The following is a 26,392-nucleotide window of genomic DNA, read 5'->3' as shown; positions in this document are numbered from 1 at the left end:
GCTTTCCTATGAGACTGGCTGAATGTGCGCACAGCTCTTGCTGCGCATGCGCATTCAGCCGAAGAGGAGGAGGAGAGCTCCCCGCCTGGCACTGGAGAAAGAGGTAAGTTTAACCCCTTCCTCTCCATCCAGCCCGGTGGCAGGGGGTCCCTGAGGGTGGGGGCACCCTCAGGGCACTATAGAGCCAGGAAAACAAGTGTGTGTTTTCCTGGCACTATAGTGGTCCTTTAAATTATGTTTCACACCTAAATATTTGTTAATAGAAAGCCCTGTTTCCTCTGAATAAAATTCTATATAATAAGTGTGGGTGCACATAATATAAAAGAAACATATAGCGCAAATTCAAGTTTTTGTTTACGTTTTGTTTTGATTACAACGTGTACAATTGGCTCAGTCCTTAAGGGGTAATACGTTCTACAGCTCATTGTAATGGCTACAAGACAAATGTGTTTACTGTGTCCCTGTGCCAATCATATATTAAGTATTATTGTGGTGAAATGGGTATCCTGGCATCTAAAACATTGCCCCTGTGCTGTAGCTCAGTAGATGTGGTGCAACTGAGAGGTAGGTGGGTACCAGGAGACCCCTGTCTATGTCAAACTACTTAATTGGTATTGGCCCTTTTAGGAATGTACACATCTGATTTGGTTCTAACAGCTTGGCATAGAATTGACAACACCTCAATATTACTGCTGACCTCCACCTCAATTAAAGGATCACTATAGTGTCAGGAAAACAAAGCGGTTTTCCTTAAACCCCTTCAGCCACTTAACTTACTCCAGCGCCGGGCTCCCTCGGCGTTGGTGACCTCGCCTCCCCGTCCGACGTCACTGGAGCCGCAAGTGCCGCTCGCGCATTCAAAGTGTCCATAGGAAAGCATTTCTCAATGCCTTCTTATGGACGCTCTGCGCGATGGAGGCGAAATTCGCCTTCAGCGTCGTAGATGCGCCTCTAGTGGCTGTCCAGAAGACAGCCACTAGAGGCTGGATTAATCCCAAATGTAAACATAACAGTTTCTCTGAAACTGCTATGTTTGCATCTGAAGGGTTAAAACCTGAGGGATCTGGCACCCAGACCACTTCATTGAGCTGAAGTGGTCTGGGTGACAATAGTGTCCCTTTAACCCCTTAAGGACCAAACTTCTGGAATAAAAGGGAATCATGACATGTCACACATGTCATGTGTCCTTAAGGGGTTAAATACATCAAAAAAAGACTGGGCAGAGGCATAAGCTCTGCAGAATCGCCTTTGCAGAGACTGGGCCCCAATATAACAGCATTGATTAGCAACACCCAGTACTCACAAGCAGCCAAGCTTTGCAGAATCGCCTAAGCAGAGACTGGGCCCCAATATAACAGCATTGATTAGCAACACCCAGTACTCACAAGCAGCCAAGCTTTGCAGAAATGCCTAAGCAGAGACTGGGCCCCAATATAACAGCATTGATTAGCAACACCCAGTACCCACAAGCAGCCAAGCTCTGCAGAAAAGCCTAAGCAGAGACTGGGCCCCAATATAACCGCATTGATTAGCAACACCAAGTACTCACAAGCAGGGCCGGACTGGGATAAAAATTTGGCCCGGGCATTTTTTTATCACAGCGGCCCACTAAGAAGGGGCGGGGCAGAGAGGGTGTGTTTTGTTGTCACTAACGACAAACACGCCCCCTTCTCAAAGTGCAGGCCAGGGCAGACCATGCGCAGAGCTCTGCTAAAGAGCTCTAGCATGAGAAAAAAGCCCTGTATTTGTTCTGCACAGTGCAAGCAAATTTAATAACATGCTTGCACTGTGTTTCCTTGCAACTTGTCTCTGGTGTCTCTATAAATGGATACCAGGAGACAAAAATGCCAAGAAAGAGTATTGTGCTGTGTTTGGAGCCTGCTTGTGGGATTGTGTGTGTGTGTGTATAGAGTGAGCTGATTGTGGTGTGGTATTGTGTAATAAGATCGGTTATAATCGTGTTGTGTTTGTGGTGTAATGTAATGCATATGTGGTTAGGGTCTGTAAAGAATGTGTGTATAGGGGATGTAGCAAGTTTGTGCATACAGGCTATAGTGTGTGTGTGTATATGTGTTGTAGTGTTTGTAGAGAGTGTGTGTTTAGGGGTGTAGTATGTGTTTGCTTACAAGGAATCTAGTGTGTGTATAGGGTATCCAGAGTGTGTATGTCAGGAATGTAGTGTGTGTGTGCGTGTGTGCGTGTGTGCGTGTGTGTGTGTGTGTATATATATATATAATATATATTTGGAAGTATTGTGTATGTGTGTGTATGATGTGTTTTGTGATAGTGCTGTGTGTGATGTGTGTGAGGGTGCTGTGTGTGAGAGTGCCGAGTGTGATAGTGCTGTGGATGATGTGTGAGAGTGCTATGTGTTTTGTGATAGTGCTGAGTGTGATGTGTGTGTGTGTGAGTCCTAAATGTGATGTGTGTGAGAGTGCCGAGTGTGATAGTGCTGTGGATGATGTGTGTGAGGGTGATGTGTGTGTGTGTGAGGGTGCTGTGTGTGATAGTGCTGTGTATGATGTGTTTTGTGATAGTGCTGAGTGTGATGTGTGTGTGAGTCCTAAATGTGATGTGTGTGAGAGTGCCGAGTGTGATAGTGCTGTGGATGATGCGTGTGAGTGCTGAGTGTGATGTGTGTGAGAGTTCTGTGTGTGATGGGTGTGAGAGTGCTGTGTGTGAAAGTGCTGTGATGGGTGTGAGAGTGCTGTGTGTGATGTGAGTGCTGTATTAAAGTGCTGTGCTGGGTGTGAGACTGCTGTGAGTGATGGGAGTGAGAGTGCTGTGTGTGTGATGGGAGCGAGAGTGCTGTGTGTGATGGGAGCGAGAGTGCTGTGTGTGATGGGAGCGAGAGTGCTGTGTGTGATGGGAGCGAGAGTGCTGTGTGTGATGGGAGTGAGAGTGCTGTGTGTGTGATAGTGATGTGTGTGCTGTGTGTGAATGTTAGAAGGGATTGAGTGTTGGGGGGGTAAAATAAAATAAAAGAGTATGCATTATGTCCCCCCCCTCCCTTCTTACCTTTAGCCTGGGAGGGGGGGACCGGCATGCTGGTGAGTGGGAGGGGGGGGGGACCGGCACTCCGACACCATCCCTGGTGGTCCAGTGGTGAGTGAACTCTAGCCTGAGGGCTAGAGTTCACTCTCGCGAGATCCGGTCGTTGCCATGGCAACGCGACGGATCTCGCGAGAGGAACCCGGCGGAGCTGCAAGATAGAGCTCCGCCGGGTCCTCTACCTCCCTCCCCAGCCGCATGTCTCTCCAAGGGGGCCGGTGAGGGAGATCTCTGATCTCCTCACCAGCCCTTCATTGAAAACAGCGGGGCCGGCGCTTGGATAGTGCCGGCCCTGCATAGACCGGCAGGGGAGATCCTGGGACCTTCCCCTGCCGGCCTCGGCCCGCGGCCCACCGGGCATTTGCCCGGTGTGCCCGATGGCCAGTCCGGGCCTGCTCACAAGCAGCCAAGCTTTGCAGAAATGCCTAAGCAGAGACTGGGCCCCCATATAACCGCATTGATTAGCAACACCCAGTACTCACAAGCAGCCTAGCTTTGCAGAGGTATCATCTCTGGAAGATCTATTCAAGAATTACATGTTCTACGTATTGTTTCCCTTTATTTCTGAATTTAAAATTGTATTCTATTCCACCTCCCTCCCTGTATTCTCACTACTTAATTGATCTCCCATCCTGATCTTTATTTTAAAGTTGGTGCATGTATAATCTTGTTATTTTTATGTTCATTATTTATGACTTTTGTGTTAATTGTTTGTTTAGCTAGTGTTACTTCTTTCACTGATCGTCTTGTAAATGTATGTTCACGTTTTATGACTTTCACCTATCTGATCCTTCATATCTTTTTATCCCAAATGGTTTTTCATCTCTAATTACCTCAATATCTCCATGTCTCCCCACCCATAATGGTGTGTTTTTTTTGTTTTGGTTTTTTCTTCTAACCCCAGATTTTATATTTCAGACTGGGCCCCAAATACCAGCATTGATTAGCAACACCCAGTACTCACAGGCAACCAAGCCTAAGCAGAGGTATAATCTCTGGGTGGCTCTCACCTCACCTCAGTCATTACCATACTTATAGATCGGGCAGATCAGCTGGTTTTCAAAACACACCAATCACGTCACTAAACCTCACCTCACCCGAAATCCCTCTGTTAACAAACTGCATTCCTTAACCGTGATTTAAAACACTCTTGTGTGTGTGTGTGTGTGTATATATATATATATATGTCTGTCTATGTATAATCTTCATATCTATATAACAAAACACATTTTCTCTAATGTTCTCCCTTCTATTTTTCACTTTCACACTAACTTCTCTCATTACTAAAATATCCCTATCCTTCTGCTCACCTGTCCCTGGAGACAACATCTTTATTACTTCCACCTTACTCCCCTCCCCTCTCTATTCATCCCATGCACTCTACATATACCTTTCCAGCCTATCTCCACCAACTCCTCCCAAATCCTCTACATACATACCCTCCTACAAAACTTTCAAATCCTACTCCCACCTTCACTTCCTTTCTATCCTTCTGCTCCTAGCAGCTGGTGATGTCTCTCCAAATCCTGGTGTCATCTCGGCAAACCCACCACATACTAACTCAAGGAACCACACCAATCTCATACCCATCTCATGTTACTCTTCCTCTAAATCCTCCTTCAATACTGCCCTCTGGAATGCACGCTCTGTTTGCAATATTACAAAATCCCCTGCTGTCCACAACCTCTTCATCTCTTGTTCCCTAGATTTACTAGACTTTACAGAAACATGGCTTTCCCCCTCTGACACTGCTACCCCTGCATCTGTATCCTTTGGTGGTCTTCAACTTACCCACAATCCAAAACAATGTAAATTTGGTGGTGTAAGGTTTCTACTCTCGCCTCACTGCTCCTTCAAACCTCTATCCACCCCCCCTTCCCTCTCTTTCCCATCATTTAAAATTCATTCAATTCGCCTTTTCAAACCCTTCTCTGCTAACATTGCCATTATTTATCGCCTCCTGGTTCCCCACTTATCTTGCTTGATATTTTTGCTGCCTTACTACCCTACTTCCTTCTTCTAATATTTCATCCCTAATTTTGGGGGACGTCAATATTCCCATGAACCCACCTTTGACCTCAGCAGCCTCTAAACTACTTTAAATTACTTCCTCCCTCTGGCTTTTACATTGGGCTAATTCTCCCACCCATGTAGCTGGCAATACCCTCGACCTTATTTTCTCTTATGCATGTACATTATCTAATATCTGCAACACTCCATTTCCTCTCTCTGATCACCACCTCTTATTGTTTGCTCTCAAGTACCCCCTCACCCAACAACCTCAGCCTAACCCCCCCTCAACTCAGGAGGAACCTTAATTCTATTGACCTCCAGCAGCTGTCAGCTGATATTGATCCACAACTGCTATCATCACTTCCCTCTCCTGTCCCTCACTGGCCATTTCCACAGATAACACTACCCTCACCTCTGCCTTGAATGCTTTAGCCCCGCTCCAAACATGCACCTCGAGGAGGACACGCCCCCAACCGTGGCATACTAAATCAGCACGCTACCTGCAAAGATGCTCTTGTTGTGCTGAACGCTCCTGGAGGAAGTCTCGCACCCAGTCAGACTTTCTCCATTATAGATTCATATTCTGTTCATACGACGCAGCCCTTGTCCTCGCCAAACAGTCATACTTTTACTCTCATTAGTTCATGCTCCCGCAATCCCAGGCGTCTTTGACACCTTTAACTCTCCTTCGCCCTGCTATGGCCACCCCCCAAACTAACCTTACAGCAGATAGCTTTGCATGCTACTTGACTGACAAGATTGAACAGCTAAGGAAAGAATTCTCCCCACCTTGCCGTTCTCTCTCAACCATACGTAGATCATGCCTTTCCTACCCTTCAGACGTTCTCCCCGGCTACTGATCAAAAGGTGGCTGTGCTTATGCTTTCCACTCGCCTCACCACTTGCACGCTCCATCCTGTCCCATCTCACCTTATCAGATCTCTTTCCCTTTGTCTTGTGCCTTCCTTAACACACATCTTCAACTGCTCTCTGTAGCGGAGCTACAATATTAAATCCCAAGATCTCCGCTGGTATAGAAGGTAATCCAAAGTAAAGCGCTGTAAAAGAAGGCAATATCCCAAATCCCACAGTAACCGAACGAAACACAGTTCAGGGAGACAACTGACAATTTTATTCACGGCTCCAGGAGTCAACTGACAATTTTATTCACGGCTGTTAGCCTATGCATGCTCTCAATTCTAAAACCCACGAATACATTTTTACACCAGGTTAACACCGCTATTTCAGACAGCCTTTAAATGTTCTGCAATATGACCTAAAGTGGCTAGGTTTGCCTCACTCTCTCTTCTGGCGTTGTCCCTGCTGACCTTAAACATGCCACTATCGTACCCATATTAAAAAAAAAAAAAAAAAAAAAATCTCTTGACCTGTCTTCCCCCTCTAACTATCGTCCCATATCCCTGCTCCCATTTTTCTCAAAGCTTCTGGAAAGACTGGTCTTTACCAGTCTGACTTGTTTCCTCAATTCCAACTCTCTCCTTGACCCTCTTCAGTTTGGCTTCCGCCCTCTCCACTCTACTGAGACTGTACTTATCAAAGTTACTAATGACCTAATTGCAGCTAAATCCAAAGGCCACTACTCCATATTAATTCTCCTTGACCTCTCTGCTGCCTTTGACACAGTTGATCATGTTCTCCTTCTTCAAACTCTTTAATCACTCGGTCTCTGTGACTCTGTCCTCTCTTGGTTTTCCTTCTATCTCTCCCAACGCTCATTCAGCATCTCCTTTTCTAATGATACCTCCTCCCCTTGTCCTGTCTCGGTTGGAGTCCCCCAAGGTTCTGTTCCTGGTCCCCTTCTATTTTTCTTTATACTGCCTCTCTTGGCAAACGTATTACCTCATTTGGATTCCACTACCACCTGTACGCTGATGACACTCATATATATCTCTCCTCCCCGGACCTCTCCCCTGCTGTCCTGCAATGTGTCACTAATTGCCTTTCTTCCATCTCTGACTGGATGTCCTCCCGCTTTCTGAAACTCAATATCTCAAAAACTGAGCTCCTTGTCTTTCCTCCTCCTAATACTGATCCTCCTCTTTCGCTCTCCCTTCAAGTTAGTGGTATCCACATAAGTCCATCCTTGCAAGCATGCTGTCTTGGCGTCATACTTGATTCTAGCCTCACATCCAGTATGTTGCAAAATTCTGTAGATTCCATCTTAAAAACATAGCCCGCATCCACCACTTAATGTTATCTCACATATATATTATTATTATTATAGCCAAATTTACCACCCCAACTCCTCCCACAGTTTTTACACTACATAGACAGTAATATACCGAAACGTGCGGATTGTTCCCGATTGGTGTGCTATACTTTGTGGAACGTTTCGCCGAATGGTTCTCGAAATATCATCGTTCTTGTGGCGAAATTGGTCCCATAGGAATGAATGGCAAAGCTAGAGTGGGAGCTGGCAAAAGCTGAAAAATCAGGACATGATTTCTAAACTGCCACCACTCCCTCAGTTTGAAGCCCACCTACACAAATCTTATACCAAAACGTCCAGCTATCCCTGCTGCCACTAAAATGTCCACAGCTAAGCCATAGTCCCTATAGTTTTCACAATATGACCATTTGTTTGCAACTCACGCCGTCAATTGACATTCATTGAAACTTCACTCAAGCCAGCTCAAACTTGAAGGGCAATTTCTAAACTGTGACTGAGCCTTCATTTGTAATACTTCAGAGACATACTATGCATCAAAATGTAGGTCTGGGTCTTGTGATTCTCACAATATAAAGCTCTTCACTGTAGGATTTATAGTTTTTAAAATACGACCGTTTGAAAATGGCAACCGCCAAAATACTGACCTGTGCCGGGCTGGAGCAGCAAGTGATGTCATAGACAGTGCCTTTTGCACCTGCTAATGTTTTTATAACTGTATGTTTTAATGTAACGGTGAAGCACTTTGGGCAACAACATTGCAATTAAATGTGCTATATAAATAAATAACAGTTACTCCGCCCACTCCAGTTGGAGACTACTGGTGGAGGCAAGAACACTTCACACAATTTCCCCAGAAATTGTAGCTTTTCTAGTTATTATTGTAACCCTCTCTTAATTGGTCTTCCCAAAAGCCATATTGCTCCGCTACAGTCCGTAATGAATGCCGCCGCCAGACTGATTTTCCTCTCTAGCCAGTCCTATCAAACCTCACCCCTCTGCCAGTCCTTACATTGGCTTCCTGTATCCTATAGGAGTCAATTCAAGGTACTAATTCACACCTATAAAGCACTGACAAATCCTAGCCCCTCTTATATCTCACAGATCCATAGGTATGCCCCTTCTCGGTCTCTCCGCTCTGCCCGTGACCTTCTCCTGTCCGCTGCTCGCACCCGTACGGTCAACTCACGCTTGCAGGACTTTTCGCGGGCGGCTCCCTTCCTATGGAATAGCCTGCCTACCGCCATCAGACTCTCCCCTAGTCTTCAGTCATTTAAGAAGGGCTTTAAAATCCATCTTTTTAGAAAAGCTTATGGCCTCCCAGAGTAACCTCTACCTCACATACCTGTCTCTACTCTCTCCTCCAACTCTGGTTCACTCCCACCTTATTTGATTGCTATTTCCTGTCCAAATGGGTTTTATACCCCACTTTCTACAGACTGTAAGCTCGTTTGAGCAGGGTCCTCTTCAACCTATTGTTCCTGTAAGTATTCTTGTAATTGTCTTATTTATAGTTAAATCCCCCCCTCCAGGAAGCACCCCTAGAGACCGTCTGAGTGACTGCCACTAGAGGTGTTGCTAGGCTGTAATGTAAACACTGCCTTTTCTCTTAAACAAACAGTGTTTACATTGAAAAGCGTGCAGGGACAGACTATACTCACCAGAACAACTTCATTAAGCTGTAGTGGTTCTGATGACTGTGGTGTCCCTTTAAGAGTTGCACGTTTGACGTTGAAAAACCTGGCAACTAGACTCCACGTGCAAAATCTCCAGTGTGATTTGTCTTGGCAGCCATCATGCGTGATTACATCAGGTGACCTGGCAATCTACCAGTACGAATATGGGAAGGGGTATTTAAACCTGATTAGCACTCCTGAGGCTCCCGGTAATGTGAGCCGGGTGAATCGTGTCCAGTGCGTCTACGATTTGCCTTTGTGGCTATTTTCCCTGTAAATTAAACAGATTTGTTTAATTTATTCATTGATCTTAGATCTTAGTTTTTTTTTTTGTGAACAATCGGCTGTTACTAGTGGCTGTATAATGGTTCATTGCACATGAATGTGTTACGTCAGCGACACCTAGTGGCCATTCTATATTATAGCGTTATATATATATATCTCAAATACATTTTTTCAAATCTTTTTTTATGGAAAGATTTTATATTTTACATAAATATATAAATACTTTTATAATGAATACAAAAAATAAAATACATCATATATAGATGTACGTAGATCAAAGACACAAATAATAATTTACAGTAATAATACGATTGCCTAATACTAGGTCATGAATAATTAACATTTAACCTTTTTTGAAATGTAGATAGATTGGAAAAAATAATTTTACTATAAAATTCAATGGTTTAACCCCTTAAGGACACACAACATGTGTGACATGTCATGATTCCCTTTTATTCCAGAAGTTTGGTCCTTAAATAGGAGGGGGTAAGAGAACTGGGTTAATTCTAACCCTTGAAATTACGTAGTGATATGAGAAGTTGCAATTTGTGTCCACACTTCTAAAAATGCAGGTCTGAACCTAGTGCTTCCTAATATGAATTATCATAGGTAGATCCGACTCGCCTATTTAGGATAACTGAGGGAAAGAATAGAACAACTCATATTAATAGAGATCGGCTATATTGACTTTTAATAAAATGTTACTAGGTCCTAATGAATTGATCATTGATGGTGTAACGGCACCCCAAGGCATAAAAGGGGTTAAAAGTCGTTTAGTAGATCTTCCCCTTTCCAGATGCACCAGCAGCTGTAAGCACCAATCTCCCGAACTGCAAACTCTACGAATCCTGGAAACAGCCGAACAGGAAAACCATACGAAAGGGTTACACTCCCGGCGATCAGCATACAATCCAATTCCCCCAATAATGAGACAACACTTTGTTTTGAGGGTTAAGCAGAATCTGATTGTACTGGCACATACAGCCTCTTTTATTCCCAATCCACAAACATAGTACTACCCACAGGGTTTTACAGAACAACCAATCAATCCGTACAATACACACAGACACTCCCACACTAAATCATCCCCTCTGCCTGTGATATGATTACTGAACACAATGGGTGATATAATTATCACAGGCAGAGGAATACAGTTTTTCCACATTATTCATAACTTTGAAAGTATGCATCACATTTACACTTACATTTTCCGAATCAACATACTCCAAATACAAACATATGTCAAAATCATCCAAATTTGTCCATTGGTTCAAAAGATAGATTGAGGTCCTTTGTGACCAAATGAAGCATGGCTTTTCTGCCCAAAACCAGTTCCACAGAGTCTTCTATCCTGGAGATAATTGAGAAGTAATCCAATTATCTCCAAGGACAGAGGCAAAACTCCATTAAGCACATGGCAGTAAAAAGACAGTAAAATACACAAGGTTACATTTATTACATAAAATACAGACATTCTACCTATCCCCAGATAGCTTAGATCTGAGCGCACATTATTACCGGATGGCGCTCAGATCACATACATACAGTTCAATCGCCATGGAGCCAAAGTCTTTCATACAGTCTTTCAGTATACAGCTGGGCTCCATGGCATAGCTATCTGGGGTAGCATGGCTTTAACAGTCCGCAGAAAGGCACAAACCAGCCTTTCTGCAGGGAAAAAGAACAGGGGCCATAGTCTAACGGGAGCAGGCGAGCAACCAGGCTTCTCCAGTGCACAGTGGCGAGGTTGGTTCCGCCACAGATGGCTACGTTGAAATAATTACACTATACTTGAGGGATTTGTCTTTATGTAAATATTTCTCTTTTTTTGTTGTTTTTTTGCACTCACTAGTTAGATCTGTCTTATGTAAATATCACCAATTTTAAGAATAAAGGTTATATTTCTATCTGTATTATTGCATGAGTTTAATCTTTCAATGTATACAGTATACAGCACACGGTATGTGGAGTATAACTTCTAAATGGTAGGCCAAAACCTATTTGGAGCGAAAGATATGGTGTAAGGGGAGATTTCATTTTCACTTCGGTGAATGAGCCCTGACCGTATGTTCACATACTGCATACTATTAACGAACTAAACAAAGTATCATGAATGTATTAATATTATGGCTCAATAAAGTGTTCACAGTATATATTCTTCATTTCTCTTTTAAATGTAATAACTTGTTTATTACCAGAGGGGATACATTCATGGACCTAAAAATGTGCCATTCTGTTACTTGTTAAGGTACCCTAAAGGCACCCAAACTACTTCATCTCAGTGAAGCAGTATGGGTGCAGTGTCCGTCTTTTAGTCTTGCAATATAAAAAAATAAAATCATTGCTGTTTAGTAGATAGGGCAGTGTAATTGCAGGGCTAGCCAAACCTCTTATGGCTTTCTTCCTGACCGGAACTAGAGGCACTTCTCATAAGAGTTTGACTTTGAATGTGATCAAATGCTGATTTATGTGGAATATTGGATTCAATGTTTTACTTTGAGAGGCATTGGATTGGATGAGTGCGGCTCTCAGAAGCTGAAGAGGCAATGCCTGTTGGATGGCGTCATGGAACGGAGGACCTGGTAAGTAAAAGCTGAGTAAACCTTCTCTTTATTGGGAGAAGAACACTATAGCATTAAGAATACATGATGGTATTTGTAATACTATAGCGTTCCTTGGAAATGGTAATTAGAATTATGTTTTGATGTGAAGAGGGACAATTTGTCACTGTTGCACAACACGTTTCACTCATTGCCACAACATCCATTCTGTGAGGAAGAACATACCAATGACAATGAGGTACCAATGACAAAGTCAGAGGAAAATGGAAGGTCCTAAAGAGTGAGTTCAGGGATCTAGGAAGTAAGTTAAAGAAAAGGACCTCCAAGGTAATATTTTCAGCAGAAAGGCAGCGGGAGATTAGAGCGGTCAATGCGTGGCTGAAGTCTTGGTGCAGGAAAGAGGGTTTTGGGTTTTTAGAGCACTGGGCCGATTTTGCGCTTGGGTACAACCTGTATAGTCGTGATGGATTGCACCTAAACGGGAGAGGGTCTGCTGTGCTGGGGGATAGGATGGCTAGAAGTAGGGATCGACCGATTATCGGTTTTACCGATATAATCGGCCGATATTCGGTATTTTCTGCAATATCGGTATCGGCCAATAGGGATACCGATATTGCCGATAATACCTCCCAGGACCGCCAGGCTCATTACAAGCCCGGCGGTCCTGGGGGGGGCGGGCAGCAAGCGTTTACTCACCTCCCAGCAGCTCCCCAGTGTAAATCTCGCGAGACCCGCGGCCAGCTCTGACGGCCGCGGGTCTCGCGAGATTTACACTGGGGAGCTGGAGGAGCTGCTGGGAGGTGAGTAAACGCTTGCTGCCCACCCCACTTCCCTCCCCTCCCCAGCTAAGCCAATGCCACTGGACCACCAGGGATTAACATATCCCCCCTCCCTGGCAAGGCAACAAGCAGGGAGGGGGGACAACAAAAAAGAAATGATAATAATTAAATATATATTAAAAAAAATAATTTAATATAAAAATAAAAAAAAAATTTTTAATAAAAAATGCCCCCTCACACACACACTATTATTATACACAAACACACTGTGTATATAATTCAGTGTGTTTGTATAGTGTGTGTGTATATATAATGCACACTACACAAACACACTGTATTATATACACACACACTATACAAACACACTGCATTATATACACACACACTATACAAACACAAACTGCATTATATACACACTGCATTATATACACACACACACTACAAACACACACTGCATTATATACACACACACTGCTTTATATACACACACTGCATTATATACACACACTGCATTATATACACACACTGCATTATATACACACACACTGCATTATATACACACACTACATTATATACACACACACTATACAAACACACTGCATTATATACACACACACTATACAAACACACTGCATTATATACACACACATTATACAAACACACTGCATTATATACACACACACTATACAAACACACTGCATTATATACACACACACTATACAAACACACTGCATTATATACACACACTATACAAACACACACTGCATCCACTACACACACACACTGCATCCACTACACACACACACTGCATCCACTACACACACACTGCATCCACTACACACACTGCATCCACTACACACACACTGCATCCACTACACACACTGCATCCACTACACACACATACACAGCTCCCCTGTCTAAACACACTGCATCCACTACACGTGGCATGTATATTTTGTGCATTTACCTTTAGAAATAGTTTTTTATTTTCCAAAATGGTAAATGTACAGAATATCGGCAAATTATATCGGCTATCGGCCTGAAAGTTCACAGAGTATCGGTATCGGCTCTAAAAAATCAATATCGGTCGATCCCTAGCTAGAAGGTTGGAGGAGATTTTAAACTAGTAGTAGGGGGGAGGCTCAAAGCAATCTAGAAAATGGAGATAGGATAGAAATGAGATGGGCCTTAGCTCAGAACAATGGGGGTGGGGAGGGGGAAGTTCAGAACAGAGGAGGTATGTAATATTGATTCACAAAAAGTACAAATGACTCATGGTAATATTAAATATATGCTTACTAATGCAAGGAGCCTATATAACAAAATGGGGGAACTAGAGGCAATAGCATACACTAAACAATACAATATAATAGGCATAACAGAAACATGGTCGGATGAGACAAATGGGCACACATTATTTAGGAGGGATAGGAAAAAGGGTGGTGGGGTATGTTTATGTCAGCCATGAGTTCAAGTCAAATCATGTGGAGTGTGACGAGGAAAATGTGGAAGCTTTATGGGTAGATATCTGCTTGGGGCAAACAAAGGGAAATACGTTATTGGTTGGGATATGTTATAAACCACCAAATGTAAATATTAATGAGGAAGAACTGCTGTTAGAGCGAATTGGGAAAGCTGCAAATCGGGGGAACACATTAATTATTGGAGACTTTAATTACCCGGACATAAATTGGGATAGAGTGACTAGTACTTCAGCTAGGGGAATCCGTTTTTTGAATGTGTTAAATGACACCTTTATGTCACAACTGGTACAAGGACCAACTAGAAAGGATGCTTGTCTGGATCTCGTTATAACAAACAATGTTGATCTTTTAACCAACATTCAAGTAGGGGAGCATTTGGGAAATAGTGATCACAATATGGTAACTTTTGAAATAAACTCAAAAAAGCAAAAGCATGTGGGGTATATTAAAACGTATAATTTAAAAAAAGCCAATTTTAATAAGATTAGGGCAGCTCTACAACATATCGACTGGCATGAACGCCTTAGTGATAAAAACACTGAGGAAAAATGGAAACTATTCAAACAAATATTAGGTACATTTCACAGTATGTACCATTGGGGAATAAATATAAAAGAAACAAATTAAAACCAATGTGGCTTAGTAGAGAAGTAAAACAAGAGATTAAAAATAAGAAAAGGGCTTTTAAAGCATTTAAATCGGACCAATCAGATGCATCCTATATAAGATATAAGGAAGCCAATAATACTTGCAAAAAGGCAATTAAAGTGGCTAAACTAGAAAATGAGAAATTGATAGCCAAAGAATGCAAAACCAACCCCAAACATTTTTTCAAGTACATTAATTCTAAAAAAACAAAAAATTAAAGTGTAGGTACACTGAAAACAGAGATGGGTCTGTTAGTCAATGAAGACCAGGAAAAGGCAGAAATTTTAAATAACTATTTTTCTTCGGTATATATTAATGAGGATCCTATGGCAAGAGATATGCATATGATCGCTGCAACAAACTTACAGATAACCTGTGTTCGGATAATTCGAGACAAGGTGCTACAGCTATTAAAGAAAATTAATGTAAATAAAGCTCCGGGGCCTGACGGTATCCACCCACGAGTACTTAAGGAGCTAAGTGGGGAAATAAGTGAACCTCTGTATTTAATTTTTCAAGATTCTTTGGTTTCAGGTATTGTACCGGAGGAAGGCAGATGTTGTTCCTATATTTAAAAAGGGTTCAAAATCCTTGCCTGGAAATTATAGACCTTTGAGCTTAACTTCTGTGACTGGGAAATTATTTGAACGGCTATTAAGGGATAATATTCAGGAATTCATTGGGAAGAACTGTGTTATTGGCAATAATCGGCATGGTTTTATGAAACAGGTCATGTCAAACTAACCTAATTGCATTCTACGAAGAAGTAAGTAGAAATATAGATCAGGGTGTTGCAGTGGATGTGATCTACTTGGATATTGCCAAGGCATTTGATACGGTTCCTCACAATAGGTTAGTCTTCAAACTAAAAGAAATTGGTCTAGATGAATATTCTTGTTCTTGGGTAGAACATTGGCTTAAGGATAGAGTACAGTGAGTTGTCATAAATGGTAAATTTTCAAGCTGGACAAAAGTGGTAAGTGGTGTCCCTCAGGGTTCTGTTTTGGGACCGCTTCTATTTAACATATTTATAAATGATCTTGAAATGGGCATTGAAAGCCATGTATCAGTGTTTGCAGATGACACAAAACTTTGTAAAGTAATAAAATGTGAGCAGGATATTGCCTTGCTGCAGAGGGATTTGGATAGATTGGGGGACTGACCACTAAAATGGCAGATGAAATTTAACGTAGAAAAATGCAAAGTTATGCACTTCGGGGTTAAGAATGCACAAGCAATTTACACCCTAAATGGTAGTGAACTAGGGATAACCACACACGAGAAGGATTTGGGAATTGTTATAGACAACAAATTAGGTAGCAATATGCAATGTCAATCTGCCGTTGCTAAGGCCAGTATGGTTTTGTCATGTATAAATAGGGGCATAAATTCTCGAGATGAAAATATCATTTTGCCTCTTTATAAATCGCTAGTAAGACCACACCTTGAATATGCTGTGCAATTTTGGGCACCTGTTCTAAAGAAGGATATCATGGCACTAGAAAAAGTGCAGAGACGAGCTACAAAATTGATAAAAGGAATGGAGCATTTTAGTTATGAAGAAAGGTTAAAAAATTTAAATCTCTTCAGTTTGGAAAAACTGCGCCTTAGAGGGGATATGATAACATTATTATACAAATATATTCGGGGCCAGTACAAACAATTATCTGGAAATCTATTCATAAACAGGGCTATACATAGGACACAAGGTCACACATTTAGGCTTGAAGAAAGGAGATTTCATCTAAGGCAAAGAAAAGGTTTTTTTTACAGTAAGAGCAATAAGGATATGAAATTCATTGCCGGAAGAGGTGGTTTTGTCAGTCTATACAGATGTTTAAATTGCAATTGGATAAATACTTGCAAAAACATAACATACAGGGATACAATTTCTAATTAGTGGGGTAATAGCTGCTTGATCCAAGGAGACATCTGACTGCTATTTTGGGGTCAAGAAGGAATTTTTTCCTAGTTTGTTGCAAAATTGGAAGCGCTTCAGACTGGGTTTTTTGCCTTCTTTTGGATCAACAGCAAAAGCATATGTGAGGAAGGCTGAACTTGATGGACGCAAGTCTCTTTTCAGCCATGTAACTATGTAACATGACTAAATACATTGTGTTGAGCATGCAAGCCTAGCATAAGAACATGTATAATCAAAGTGACTTTCATCACTTGGCTTTTATTATACACCAATTAATTTCTGTCTTAAACTTTGTTCTCTCATTGTATACAGAAACCCTTTACAATGACGTCTCGTCTGATCCGGTTAAGCCACATCACCCTCCAGGTATCCAATGCTCAGAGAGTTGTCCAGGAGTTGATGACCAAGTATCAATTTCAGCCATTTGCTGCTCGAGGGCTAGATGGTAGAAGTCCAAGCCAAGTGGCCCTGAGAAATGGAGGAGTGGTGTTCATGGTTAATGAAAACAACCAGAAGACTACCAAAGGATCGTCCATGCTGTATGATGCGGCTGTTCCATTGCCATCTCCAGATACCGCTTGCAATGTCAGCTTTGATGTGGAGGACGTACCAGGCTTTTGCCAGCGGCTACTTAGCGAAAGATGCCAGCTGCTAGTTCCTCCTACAGAAGTCCATGATGACTATGGCTCGGTTACATTTTGTGTAGTGAAATCTGTGGTTGGAAATGTGCGTCATACATTAATTGACCGCACACGTTACGGAGGCAACTTTCTTCCGGAGTTCCAGAACCTGAGAAGCGACAGTAATCCTGTTGTTCCTGGTGACTTGACCTGCATTGACCATGTCACTTATGCCTGTCCACGTGGGAGCTCACCACACATAATAAAGTGGTATGAACGATGTTTTGGTTTCAAACATTTCCCTCTGAGCAAAGAAGAGGATTGCGATAGAGGTTTTGAAATTAGTGGGCCCAACATCGGTCTTCGTTTGACTGCAATGGATTCCCCAGAGCTTGGAAAATGTGGTAAGTTGGTGTTGGCAGAATCTTTGCCACAGGAAGGAACCAACCAGTTAGATCTGTTCCTAAATCATCACAAAGAAGGAGGTATTCAGCATGTTGGCCTATTTGCCACAGATATCTTCAAGACTGCTCGGTCCATGGCTAATCAGGGAGTATGTTTTACTACCCAACCTCCAACATATTACTCTGACCCCTCAAAGCAGGACGAAATCCGGGGTGTAGGGCTACAAGCAGAAACCCTCTCACAGTTTGGGATTCTTTTGGATTCAAAGTCCCAAAACAGCGACATGCCAAACGGATACCTTTTGCAGGTGTTTGCCGAGCCCCTTTGGAGCAAGGACTCATTCTATTTGGAACTCATTGAGCGTAGGGGAGCAGGCGGCTTTGGGGAGGGAAATGTCCGTGCTTTATGGAGAGCCCTAAACGACTTTCTTGAAGGATCCACCCAGAAAGACGATGAGAAAATTAGATCAACTGTTGCTTAGTCTACTTTATTCTGCAAAATTATGTATCTACATACACACTGTACACAGTGCACTTTCTACATCCTTCTTCTCCCAAAAATGGAAGTTTTTCATTATAGCAGAAAAAATGGGGGTGATTTATAAAAATGACATTTCATGATTGCTTCAGATTATTACCATTCCTTCCAAAGACTTTGAACTTACTCTAGCTGCCAGGAGAACGTTGAAGGCAAACCGGCTTAAATTAAAGATCCTTGCTTTATATTGGATGTGAAAATCGATGACAAATCGACTTATGGACCAACGGACCTCTTCGGTTATAAGTACATTGCCCGCATGTTCTACAATTTGATCCATGAGAGATGCACTCAACAACACTCCTTAATTAATGTCTTGTTGCACTTCCCCTCTTCCCTCACCACATGTTCTTATTTTTAAAAAAAAACTCAAACCTCTCCTTATTTGTTATATATATAATAAATATTTTGCTGCCTCTATATTCATTGACATTTTTACACAATCTGTGTATAACGTTCCAATGTATTCTTAGTTATGGTTTAAAGGGACACTATAGCCACCAGAACACCTACAGCTTATTGCATTTGTTCTGGTGAGTAGAATCATTACCTTCAGGCTTTTTGCTGTAAACACTGTCTTTTCAGAGATAATGCAGTGTTTACATTACAGCCTAGTGATAACGTGACTGGCCACTCCTCAGATGGCTGTTAGAGATCCTTCCTGGGTCATGGCTGCCTAAAATGCATCCAAACATTCAGTATCTCCTCCCTCTGCATGCAGACACTGAACTTTCCTCGTAGAGATTCATTGATTCAATTCATCTCTATGAGGAGATGCTGATTGGCCAGGGCTGTGTTTGAATCATGCTGGCTCTGCCCCTGATCTGCCTCTTTGTCAGTCTCAGCCAATCCTATGGGGAAGCACTGTGATTGGATCAGGCCACCACTTCTGATGATGTCAGCAGACTGATTTTTTTTTTTTTTTGACAAACAGCATGCAGAGTTACAGCTTCAGGCTTGAATACAGTAAGATTTTGCTATATTTATGGAGGCATGAGGGGCCCAGGGGGGCAAGATGGTGGTTTTAACACTATAGGGTCAGGAATACATGTTTGTGTTCCTAACCCTATAGTGATCCTTTAATACACTTTAAAAAACACTTGTGACTTTCCACCTTTTGTGACATCAAAATTTGTCTTCCTGACATGTATGCTTTTAGATTCCTGCTCCTTTTTTCTTCCTGATGATTTTCCCATTTATGACATTCACAAAGAAAGTTAAATGATCTGTATTGTTAGGTGGTGGTGGGTGGTGGGTGGTTGGGGGGAGGAGATACATTGCAACTTGATTTTTTTATTTTAAAAACAAGTTTTACAGTGAAAATGTGAGCGAAACTTTCAAACGGGTAAAAAGCAGTCTCTCTTCCCTGTGTGCAACTGCGGAGTTAATTGGGTTTTTATTTAACTGTATAAACCCACAGCTAACTGACAGCTTACTCACTTGGAGTTGCTTAAAGTTGGCTTTTAAGTGTGAGTTAAAAAACCAGGAGTTTAAAACGTGGTTTACTGTTTTTCTGTTTTGTTCCCATCAGCATGCATGCAAGCCTGGATGAATCAGGCCAGGGTCTGTACCTGTGTGGCAGGTGTGAGTGATTGTAAGCTTGTATTGGAGATCTGAAATAGCAAAATCGCAACATTGAGACAGATTGACAAACTTTAAAGATGTCTGCTGTTCACTGCGGTAGTGGAGTGGGAGGAGATAAGACCGCTAGGTAACCGTATCATGTGGTAGCAGGGAGGGGAGGAAAGGTTTAGCTAGTCCTGATTTTGTGCAGTCCAACAGATTCCAATCATCTGTTGCTGTATTGGAGAATGTCCCAAACCAGAAGCTGGTGTTGAGCTGAAATATTCTGCACACAAGGTCAGTTTATATCTTACCAGAATATTATATTAAAAAAAAAACATCGGAAAAGATACATATAAACACATATAGTGCAGACCATTCGATTTCAAATATTTTTGTAGAGCACACTTGTAAAAAATTGGGAGTTCACTCACATTTACCAGAGCCTGATTAGCCCTGGCTCTGGGTGGGATAGGCTCCTATGGAGAGGGAAAAATCCCACAATCAGGTATCCCAGGGAAACCAAGCGTACTCTGCAGCACCGTATGGGAGACAGATCCAGGAGCACACCAATGGCGCAGTATAAAATAATATATTTATTGGTTTAACAATTAAAACTGCTTACTCAATAAGTTCTGGGCTTGTGATGTACAAGTTCCCACAAAAAAAGCGCTTGGGTTAAAAGTCAGCAGCTCCAGTTGCTTCCTTGTTTCGGATCCTGGCTCTGCCCACTCGTGACGCAACGCGTTTCACCCACGTGACCTGGGCTTCATCAGACGTCCTATTCGTGCTGCTTACTGTCCATTTGTGTCCATAGCTCCACCTCCTTTCATTTCGGATTGGTGGAGTCCGTGAACGGTTATCAAATATACAAATCCTCTACCTCCACCTGATCTTTCTGATGGAAGCTTTCAGAGTCTTCACATTAACACCTCACAGTTCATATACATCGTCCATTAAACATGTAATTATTCATATTGGGAGATAGTTACATCATTAATGGTCAAAGCATAGATGCATCCTTATATATCACATATTGTAATTACATTACATTTCAATTTTTCCAGTATATTTCCTTTTTTCATTATATATATTTTTTCATTATTTATGTTCTTTTGGCATATCCTCAACATCTGTTGCTAATCCGTTCATTGGTTATTTTATGTTTATGTATTGAATGCACAGTAGTATATATGTGCCTTCAGTTTTGTATGCATAACCTTTTCGGCTGTTTTATGAGAACTTAGACTGTTCAGTGTTTATTCATAAGAAGCTGGCGCGCATACGAGACTGTCCTCACATTTTACGCATGCGCAAGTTTTGATCTGTTTGTTATACAGAGCCGAATGCCGGAAGGGTCGTAAGCCAACAGGAAGTGACTAATGCGTTCCGTGATGTAATGCATTTGACCGCCAGCTGATCGGAAGTCTGAATTTTAAGAGCTGTATATGAAGGAAGAAGCTGCTACAGTATCCCAGATCCCTGAGGAAGTCCATGAACTGGACGAAACGCGTTGGATGCTTATTTGGGACTTATTTTATTTTACACTGTTTATTTGGCTTTTATCCTGCTTATTCGCATTTAATCCAACTATTTGCAGCTCATTGATTTGGAGGTCCACCTTGGGTGAAGATATGCTTGAACACACTGCCTTTTTGCAAGTGCATTTTTAACCATTAAAACGTGTAAGTGTATTACGCTATTGGCTTCTGTTTTCTTCATAATCTGCAGATGCCATTTGGTGTATAGCCCACGGATATTCACCCCTTCCTGGGGAGACATGCCTACAATTTCCTGTGTCTTGTGAGTGCTCTTACTTACCCTTTCCCCCCTTATCACCTTTTTGTAACTATAATACACTATATAACGTTTTTGTTTCCCTAGATTCTGATATATACTGCATCAGGTGGTATTCATTAACATTGTGGAGCTTTTTCTTATTTAATTTTTTTTTTTTTATACAAGTGTTTGTTTGCTTTATCTTAGTGGTGTTTGTGAGGTTCCCCATTGCAGCTCCTGTTTCATCTTTACTTTGTTGTTCTGCACAGTGAAATGGTAGAGTCCATTCACTCCTCCCCCTCACTGACTGTAAGAATGTTATCACCCATTGAAACTTGCTGTGCTGTTTAAAAGTTGAGATAACATTTTCAGCAATTTTACATTCATTATATCAGTGACTATCAGCTTCTGGTAGAGACATCCTTTCCTCTATAGGCTGGTAATAATAACTAGAGTATAAATGAGGGTGAGGGAGGCTTTAAGCATTAGATTACATAATTCAGAATACATGAAATTAAAACAGTTTATACTCGTTATTGGTATTGAAGCTGTTAAAGGTACACTCCGGGCACAAATACTACTGTAATGCATTTTATAAATATTGGCCTCATTAACCCCTTCAGGACGGAGTCAATAGTGCACGTTCTGATCAAAACAAAACGTAAACAAAAACTGGAAAAAATAAGATTTTTTTTTTAAATTTGCATTTCCGTCTGACATTTTCCGTCTGACTGTGAATGTCATAATACTGTTAGGTTTTACTGCAAATAAATGCACATATTTGTAATCAGCGATGTCTCACGAGTACAACAGTATCCCCCATTAACAGGTTTTATGTTGTTTTGGAAAGTTACAGGGTCAAATATAGAACATTCCATTTTTAAATTGAAATTTTCCAGATTAGTAATGTTACCTTTGAGACGGTGTGGTAGCCAGGAATGAGAATTACCTCCATAATGGCATAGCATTTGAAAAAGTAGACAAGCCAAGGTATTGAAAGTGGGGTATGTTTATTCTTTTTTAGTAGCCACTTAGTCACAAACACTGGCCAAAGTTAGCGTTCATATTTGTTTTTGTGTGAAAAAAGCAAAAAACGAATATTTGGCCAGTGTTTGTGACTAAGTGGCTACTAAGAAAAACTGGACATACCCCACTTGCAATACCTCGGGTTGTCTACTTTTACAAATGGTATGCCATCATGGGGGTAATTCTCATTCCTGGGCTACCATACGCTCTCAAAGGCAACATAACCAATCTGGCAAATTTCAATGTGAAAAAAATGAAATGCAAGCCTTATATGTGACTCTCTAACTTTCCAAAACACCATAAAACCTGTACATGGGGGGGGGGTACTGTTATTCTCGGGAGACTTCACTAAACACAAATATTAATGTTTTAAAACAGTAAAACATATTACAACAATAATATAGACCATAAAAGTGCAGTTCGCTTGTAAAAAATGTGAAAAAAGTCACTTTTACTTAAAATATCATCGTTGTAATACAATTTACCAGTTTGGAACACTAATATTTGAGTTCAGCGAAGTCTCCCGAGTAAAACAGTACCCCCTCTGTACAGGTTTTATGTTGTCTTGGAGAGTTACAGGGTCAAATATAGTGCTTGCGAATTAAATTCTCTGCACTTTCTCCCTGTGTTGTCAGGCATGTCAATCAAATTTTAATTAATCAAATCACATAATTACGTTAAAAGATTATTTAAATATACACGTAGAATTTTAATATATGCGCATTTAAAGGTATTTAAATTCTACGTGTATACTAATGTAATTTTTTATGTAATTATATGTATTTATCTATATATATATATATATATAGAATGTCATTCTAAGTGTATTTTGTTACCGATATATATATATATTAATAACAAAATACAGTTAGAATGAAATTACATATGCATATATAATTTATATTAAATTTTGTTTCAATATTTTATTTATTTATTATTTTAATTATACGTATTTATACATAATATATATGTACATCTATTATATATATAATATATATACATATTATAGATATGTAACGTCATTCTAAGTGTATTTTAAAATATATATACTTATATTAATATTAAAATACACTTTTACCGTTCGGCGAGCGGCGTCCTCTCCTCATGACACGCCGCTCGCGTCCTCTCCTCCTCCTTCCCCCAGCGGCAGCATGTCTAACGCTGCACGCTGGGAGCCGGCAAGCATATCAATACGCCAGGGTCACTCACGTGACCCGGCGTTAAAGCGACAGTACAAAAATCACAGTGGGGGGTATAGATACCCCCACGTGTGTTTGTTAATTCTGATTGGAAGTTATCCAATCAGAATTAAGGCTAGGATATTTATACTTACCTTTCCTGCCTCTCAGTGCCCTGTTGTGGTCTTTGCTTTATGTATTGATACTGAACGTGTGCTTTCTGGTTACGTACTCTCTGGCTTGTTATACTGACTTTGTGACTATCTCCTACCCTTTCACCTCGGCTTGTTTATCGTTATTCTGTTTTCTGGTTCCCCTTACTCGGCTTATCTCCTGACTATTCTGTGTGTGCTTAGCCCGGCCACTCTAAGGTCCGGTACTGCACACTTTCTGTGTGTGTGTCTGTGTGTGTGTTAGCGTGTTGGGTTCCCCGAATCGTGACAGATAGGGCGGTTACCTAATGCAGAATGGTGAAATAATCCAAGATAGGGCGGTTAACTAATGCAGAATGGTGAAATATTCCAAGATAGGGCGGGTAACTAATGCAGAATGGTGAAATAATCCAAGATAGGGCGGTTAACTAATGCAGAATGGTGAAATATTCCAAGATAGGGCGGGTAACTAATGCAGAATGGTGAAATAATCCAAGATAGGGCGGTTAACTAATGCAGAATGGTGAAATATTCCAAGATAGGGCGGGTAACTAATGCAGAATGGTGAAATAATCCAAGATAGGGCGGGTAACTAATGCAGAATGGTGAAATATTCCAAGATAGGGCGGGTAACTAATGCAGAATGGTGAAATAATCCAAGATAGGGCGGGTAACTAATGCAGAATGGTGAAATAATCCAAGATAGGGCGGGTAACTAATGCAGAATGGTGAAATAATCCAAGATAGGGCAGATTACTAATGCAGAATGGTGAAATATTCCAAGATAGGGCGGTTACTTAATGCAGAATGGTGAAATAATCCAAGATAGGGCGGGTAACTAATGCAGAATGGTGAAATAATCCAAGATAGGGCGGTTACCTAATGCAGAATGGTGACATAATCCAAGATAGGGCGGTTAACTAATGCAGAATGGTGAAATAATCCAAGATAGGGCAGATTACTAATGCAGAATGGTGAAATATTCCAAGATAGGGCGGTTACTTAATGCAGAATGGTGAAATAATCCAAGATAGGGCGGGTAACTAATGCAGAATGGTGAAATAATCCAAGATAGGGCGGTTACCTAATGCAGAATGGTGAAATAATCCAAGATAGGGCAGATTACTAATGCAGAATGGTGAAATATTCCAAGATAGGGCGGTTACTTAATGCAGAATGGTGAAATAATCCAAGATAGGGCGGGTAACTAATGCAGAATGGTGAAATAATCCAAGATAGGGCGGTTACCTAATGCAGAATGGTGAAATAATCCAAGATAGGGCGGTTACCTAATGCAGAATGGTGAAATAATCCAAGATGGGGCGGTTACCTAATGCAGAATGGTGAAATAATCCAAGATAGGGCGGTTACCTAATGCAGAATGGTGAAATAATCCAAGATAGGGCGGTTACCTAATGCAGAATGGTGAAATAATCCAAGATGGGGCGGTTACCTAATGCAGAATGGTGAAATAATCCAAGATAGGGCGGGTAACTAATGCAGAATGGTGAAATATTCCAAGATAGGGCGGGTAACTAATGCAGAATGGTGAAATAATCCAAGATAGGGCGGGTAACTAATGCAGAATGGTGAAATAATCCAAGATAGGGCGGGTAACTAATGCAGAATGGTGAAATAATCCAAGGTAGGGCGGTTACCTAATGCAGAATGGTGAAATAATCCAAGATGGGGCGGTTACCTAATGCAGAATGGTGAAATAATCCAAGATAGGGCGGTTACCTAATGCAGAATGGTGAATTAATCCAAGATAGGGCAGATTACTAATGCGGAATGGTGCAGACATCCCCCAAGCAAGACACCTGTTCACGGAGGGACAGATCAAACCCCTCACCAAGATGACCGACGCAAACACCCCAAATTTCATGCTTTGCTTCAGATATAAACAGCTGACAGACTTCCTCACCACTCTCCCACAGAAACCCCTCCTGACAAGAGACCTAACTCTCCTAGAGGTAATCTGCACAGACAAAGATCCAATGGAACATGGCATATCAACCCTATACATTATGCTCCTCACAAAACAGAATACACCAACACCTCACTTTATGGGGAAATGGGAAGAAGCCCTAGGGGAAACACTAACTCTCAAACAATGGCACAAAATCTGTGACCTCGCACTACATTGCGCGGTGTCCAGTAAGACACAAGAAACTGCGTATAAATTACTAACATACTGGTATAGGACACCCCAGTCGCTACATGCAATGATACCAACCATAGATAATAGCTGTTGGAGGTGCGGAGATGAGGTGGGAGTGCACCAAAATAAAACCATTTTGTGAAAAGGTCCACAATATCATTCAAAGATTTTCAGATGACCCACCCCCCTTCAAACCGGCACCAATTCTTTTACATCACACGAAAACCCGCACATCCACATACAAAAACTCACTGACAATACGAATTCTGAATGTGGCTAATGGGTTGGTGCCTCTATTCTGGAAGAAAGACATAGCCCCACCGATGGAACTATGGTTCTAACGAATGGAAGAACTCCGTGCTATG

The 26,392-nt window shown here is 41.4% G+C and overlaps 1 protein-coding gene across 1 annotated transcript; it reads left to right on the top strand.

Annotated features, from left to right (window-relative positions):
- The first annotated feature begins 16,930 nt into the window (after positions 1 to 16,930).
- On the top strand, positions 16,931 to 18,112 carry LOC134569101 (4-hydroxyphenylpyruvate dioxygenase-like protein). Its single transcript, XM_063428003.1, has one exon. The coding sequence runs from the start codon at positions 16,931 to 16,933 to the stop codon at positions 18,110 to 18,112; it is 1,182 nt and encodes a 393-aa protein (XP_063284073.1).
- Positions 18,113 to 26,392: the final 8,280 nt, after the last annotated feature.

Source organism: Pelobates fuscus, chromosome 7 (assembly GCF_036172605.1).
Source record: "Pelobates fuscus isolate aPelFus1 chromosome 7, aPelFus1.pri, whole genome shotgun sequence".
NCBI lineage: Eukaryota > Metazoa > Chordata > Amphibia > Anura > Pelobatidae > Pelobates > Pelobates fuscus.
Note: the sequence above shows the minus strand (reverse complement) of the source record. Positions and strands in the feature narration are given on the sequence as shown.

Coding starts and splice junctions, on each gene's coding strand:
- LOC134569101 (XM_063428003.1), top strand. CDS start 16,931: ATGACGTCTCGTCTGATCCGGTTAAGCCACATCACCCTCCAGGTATCC.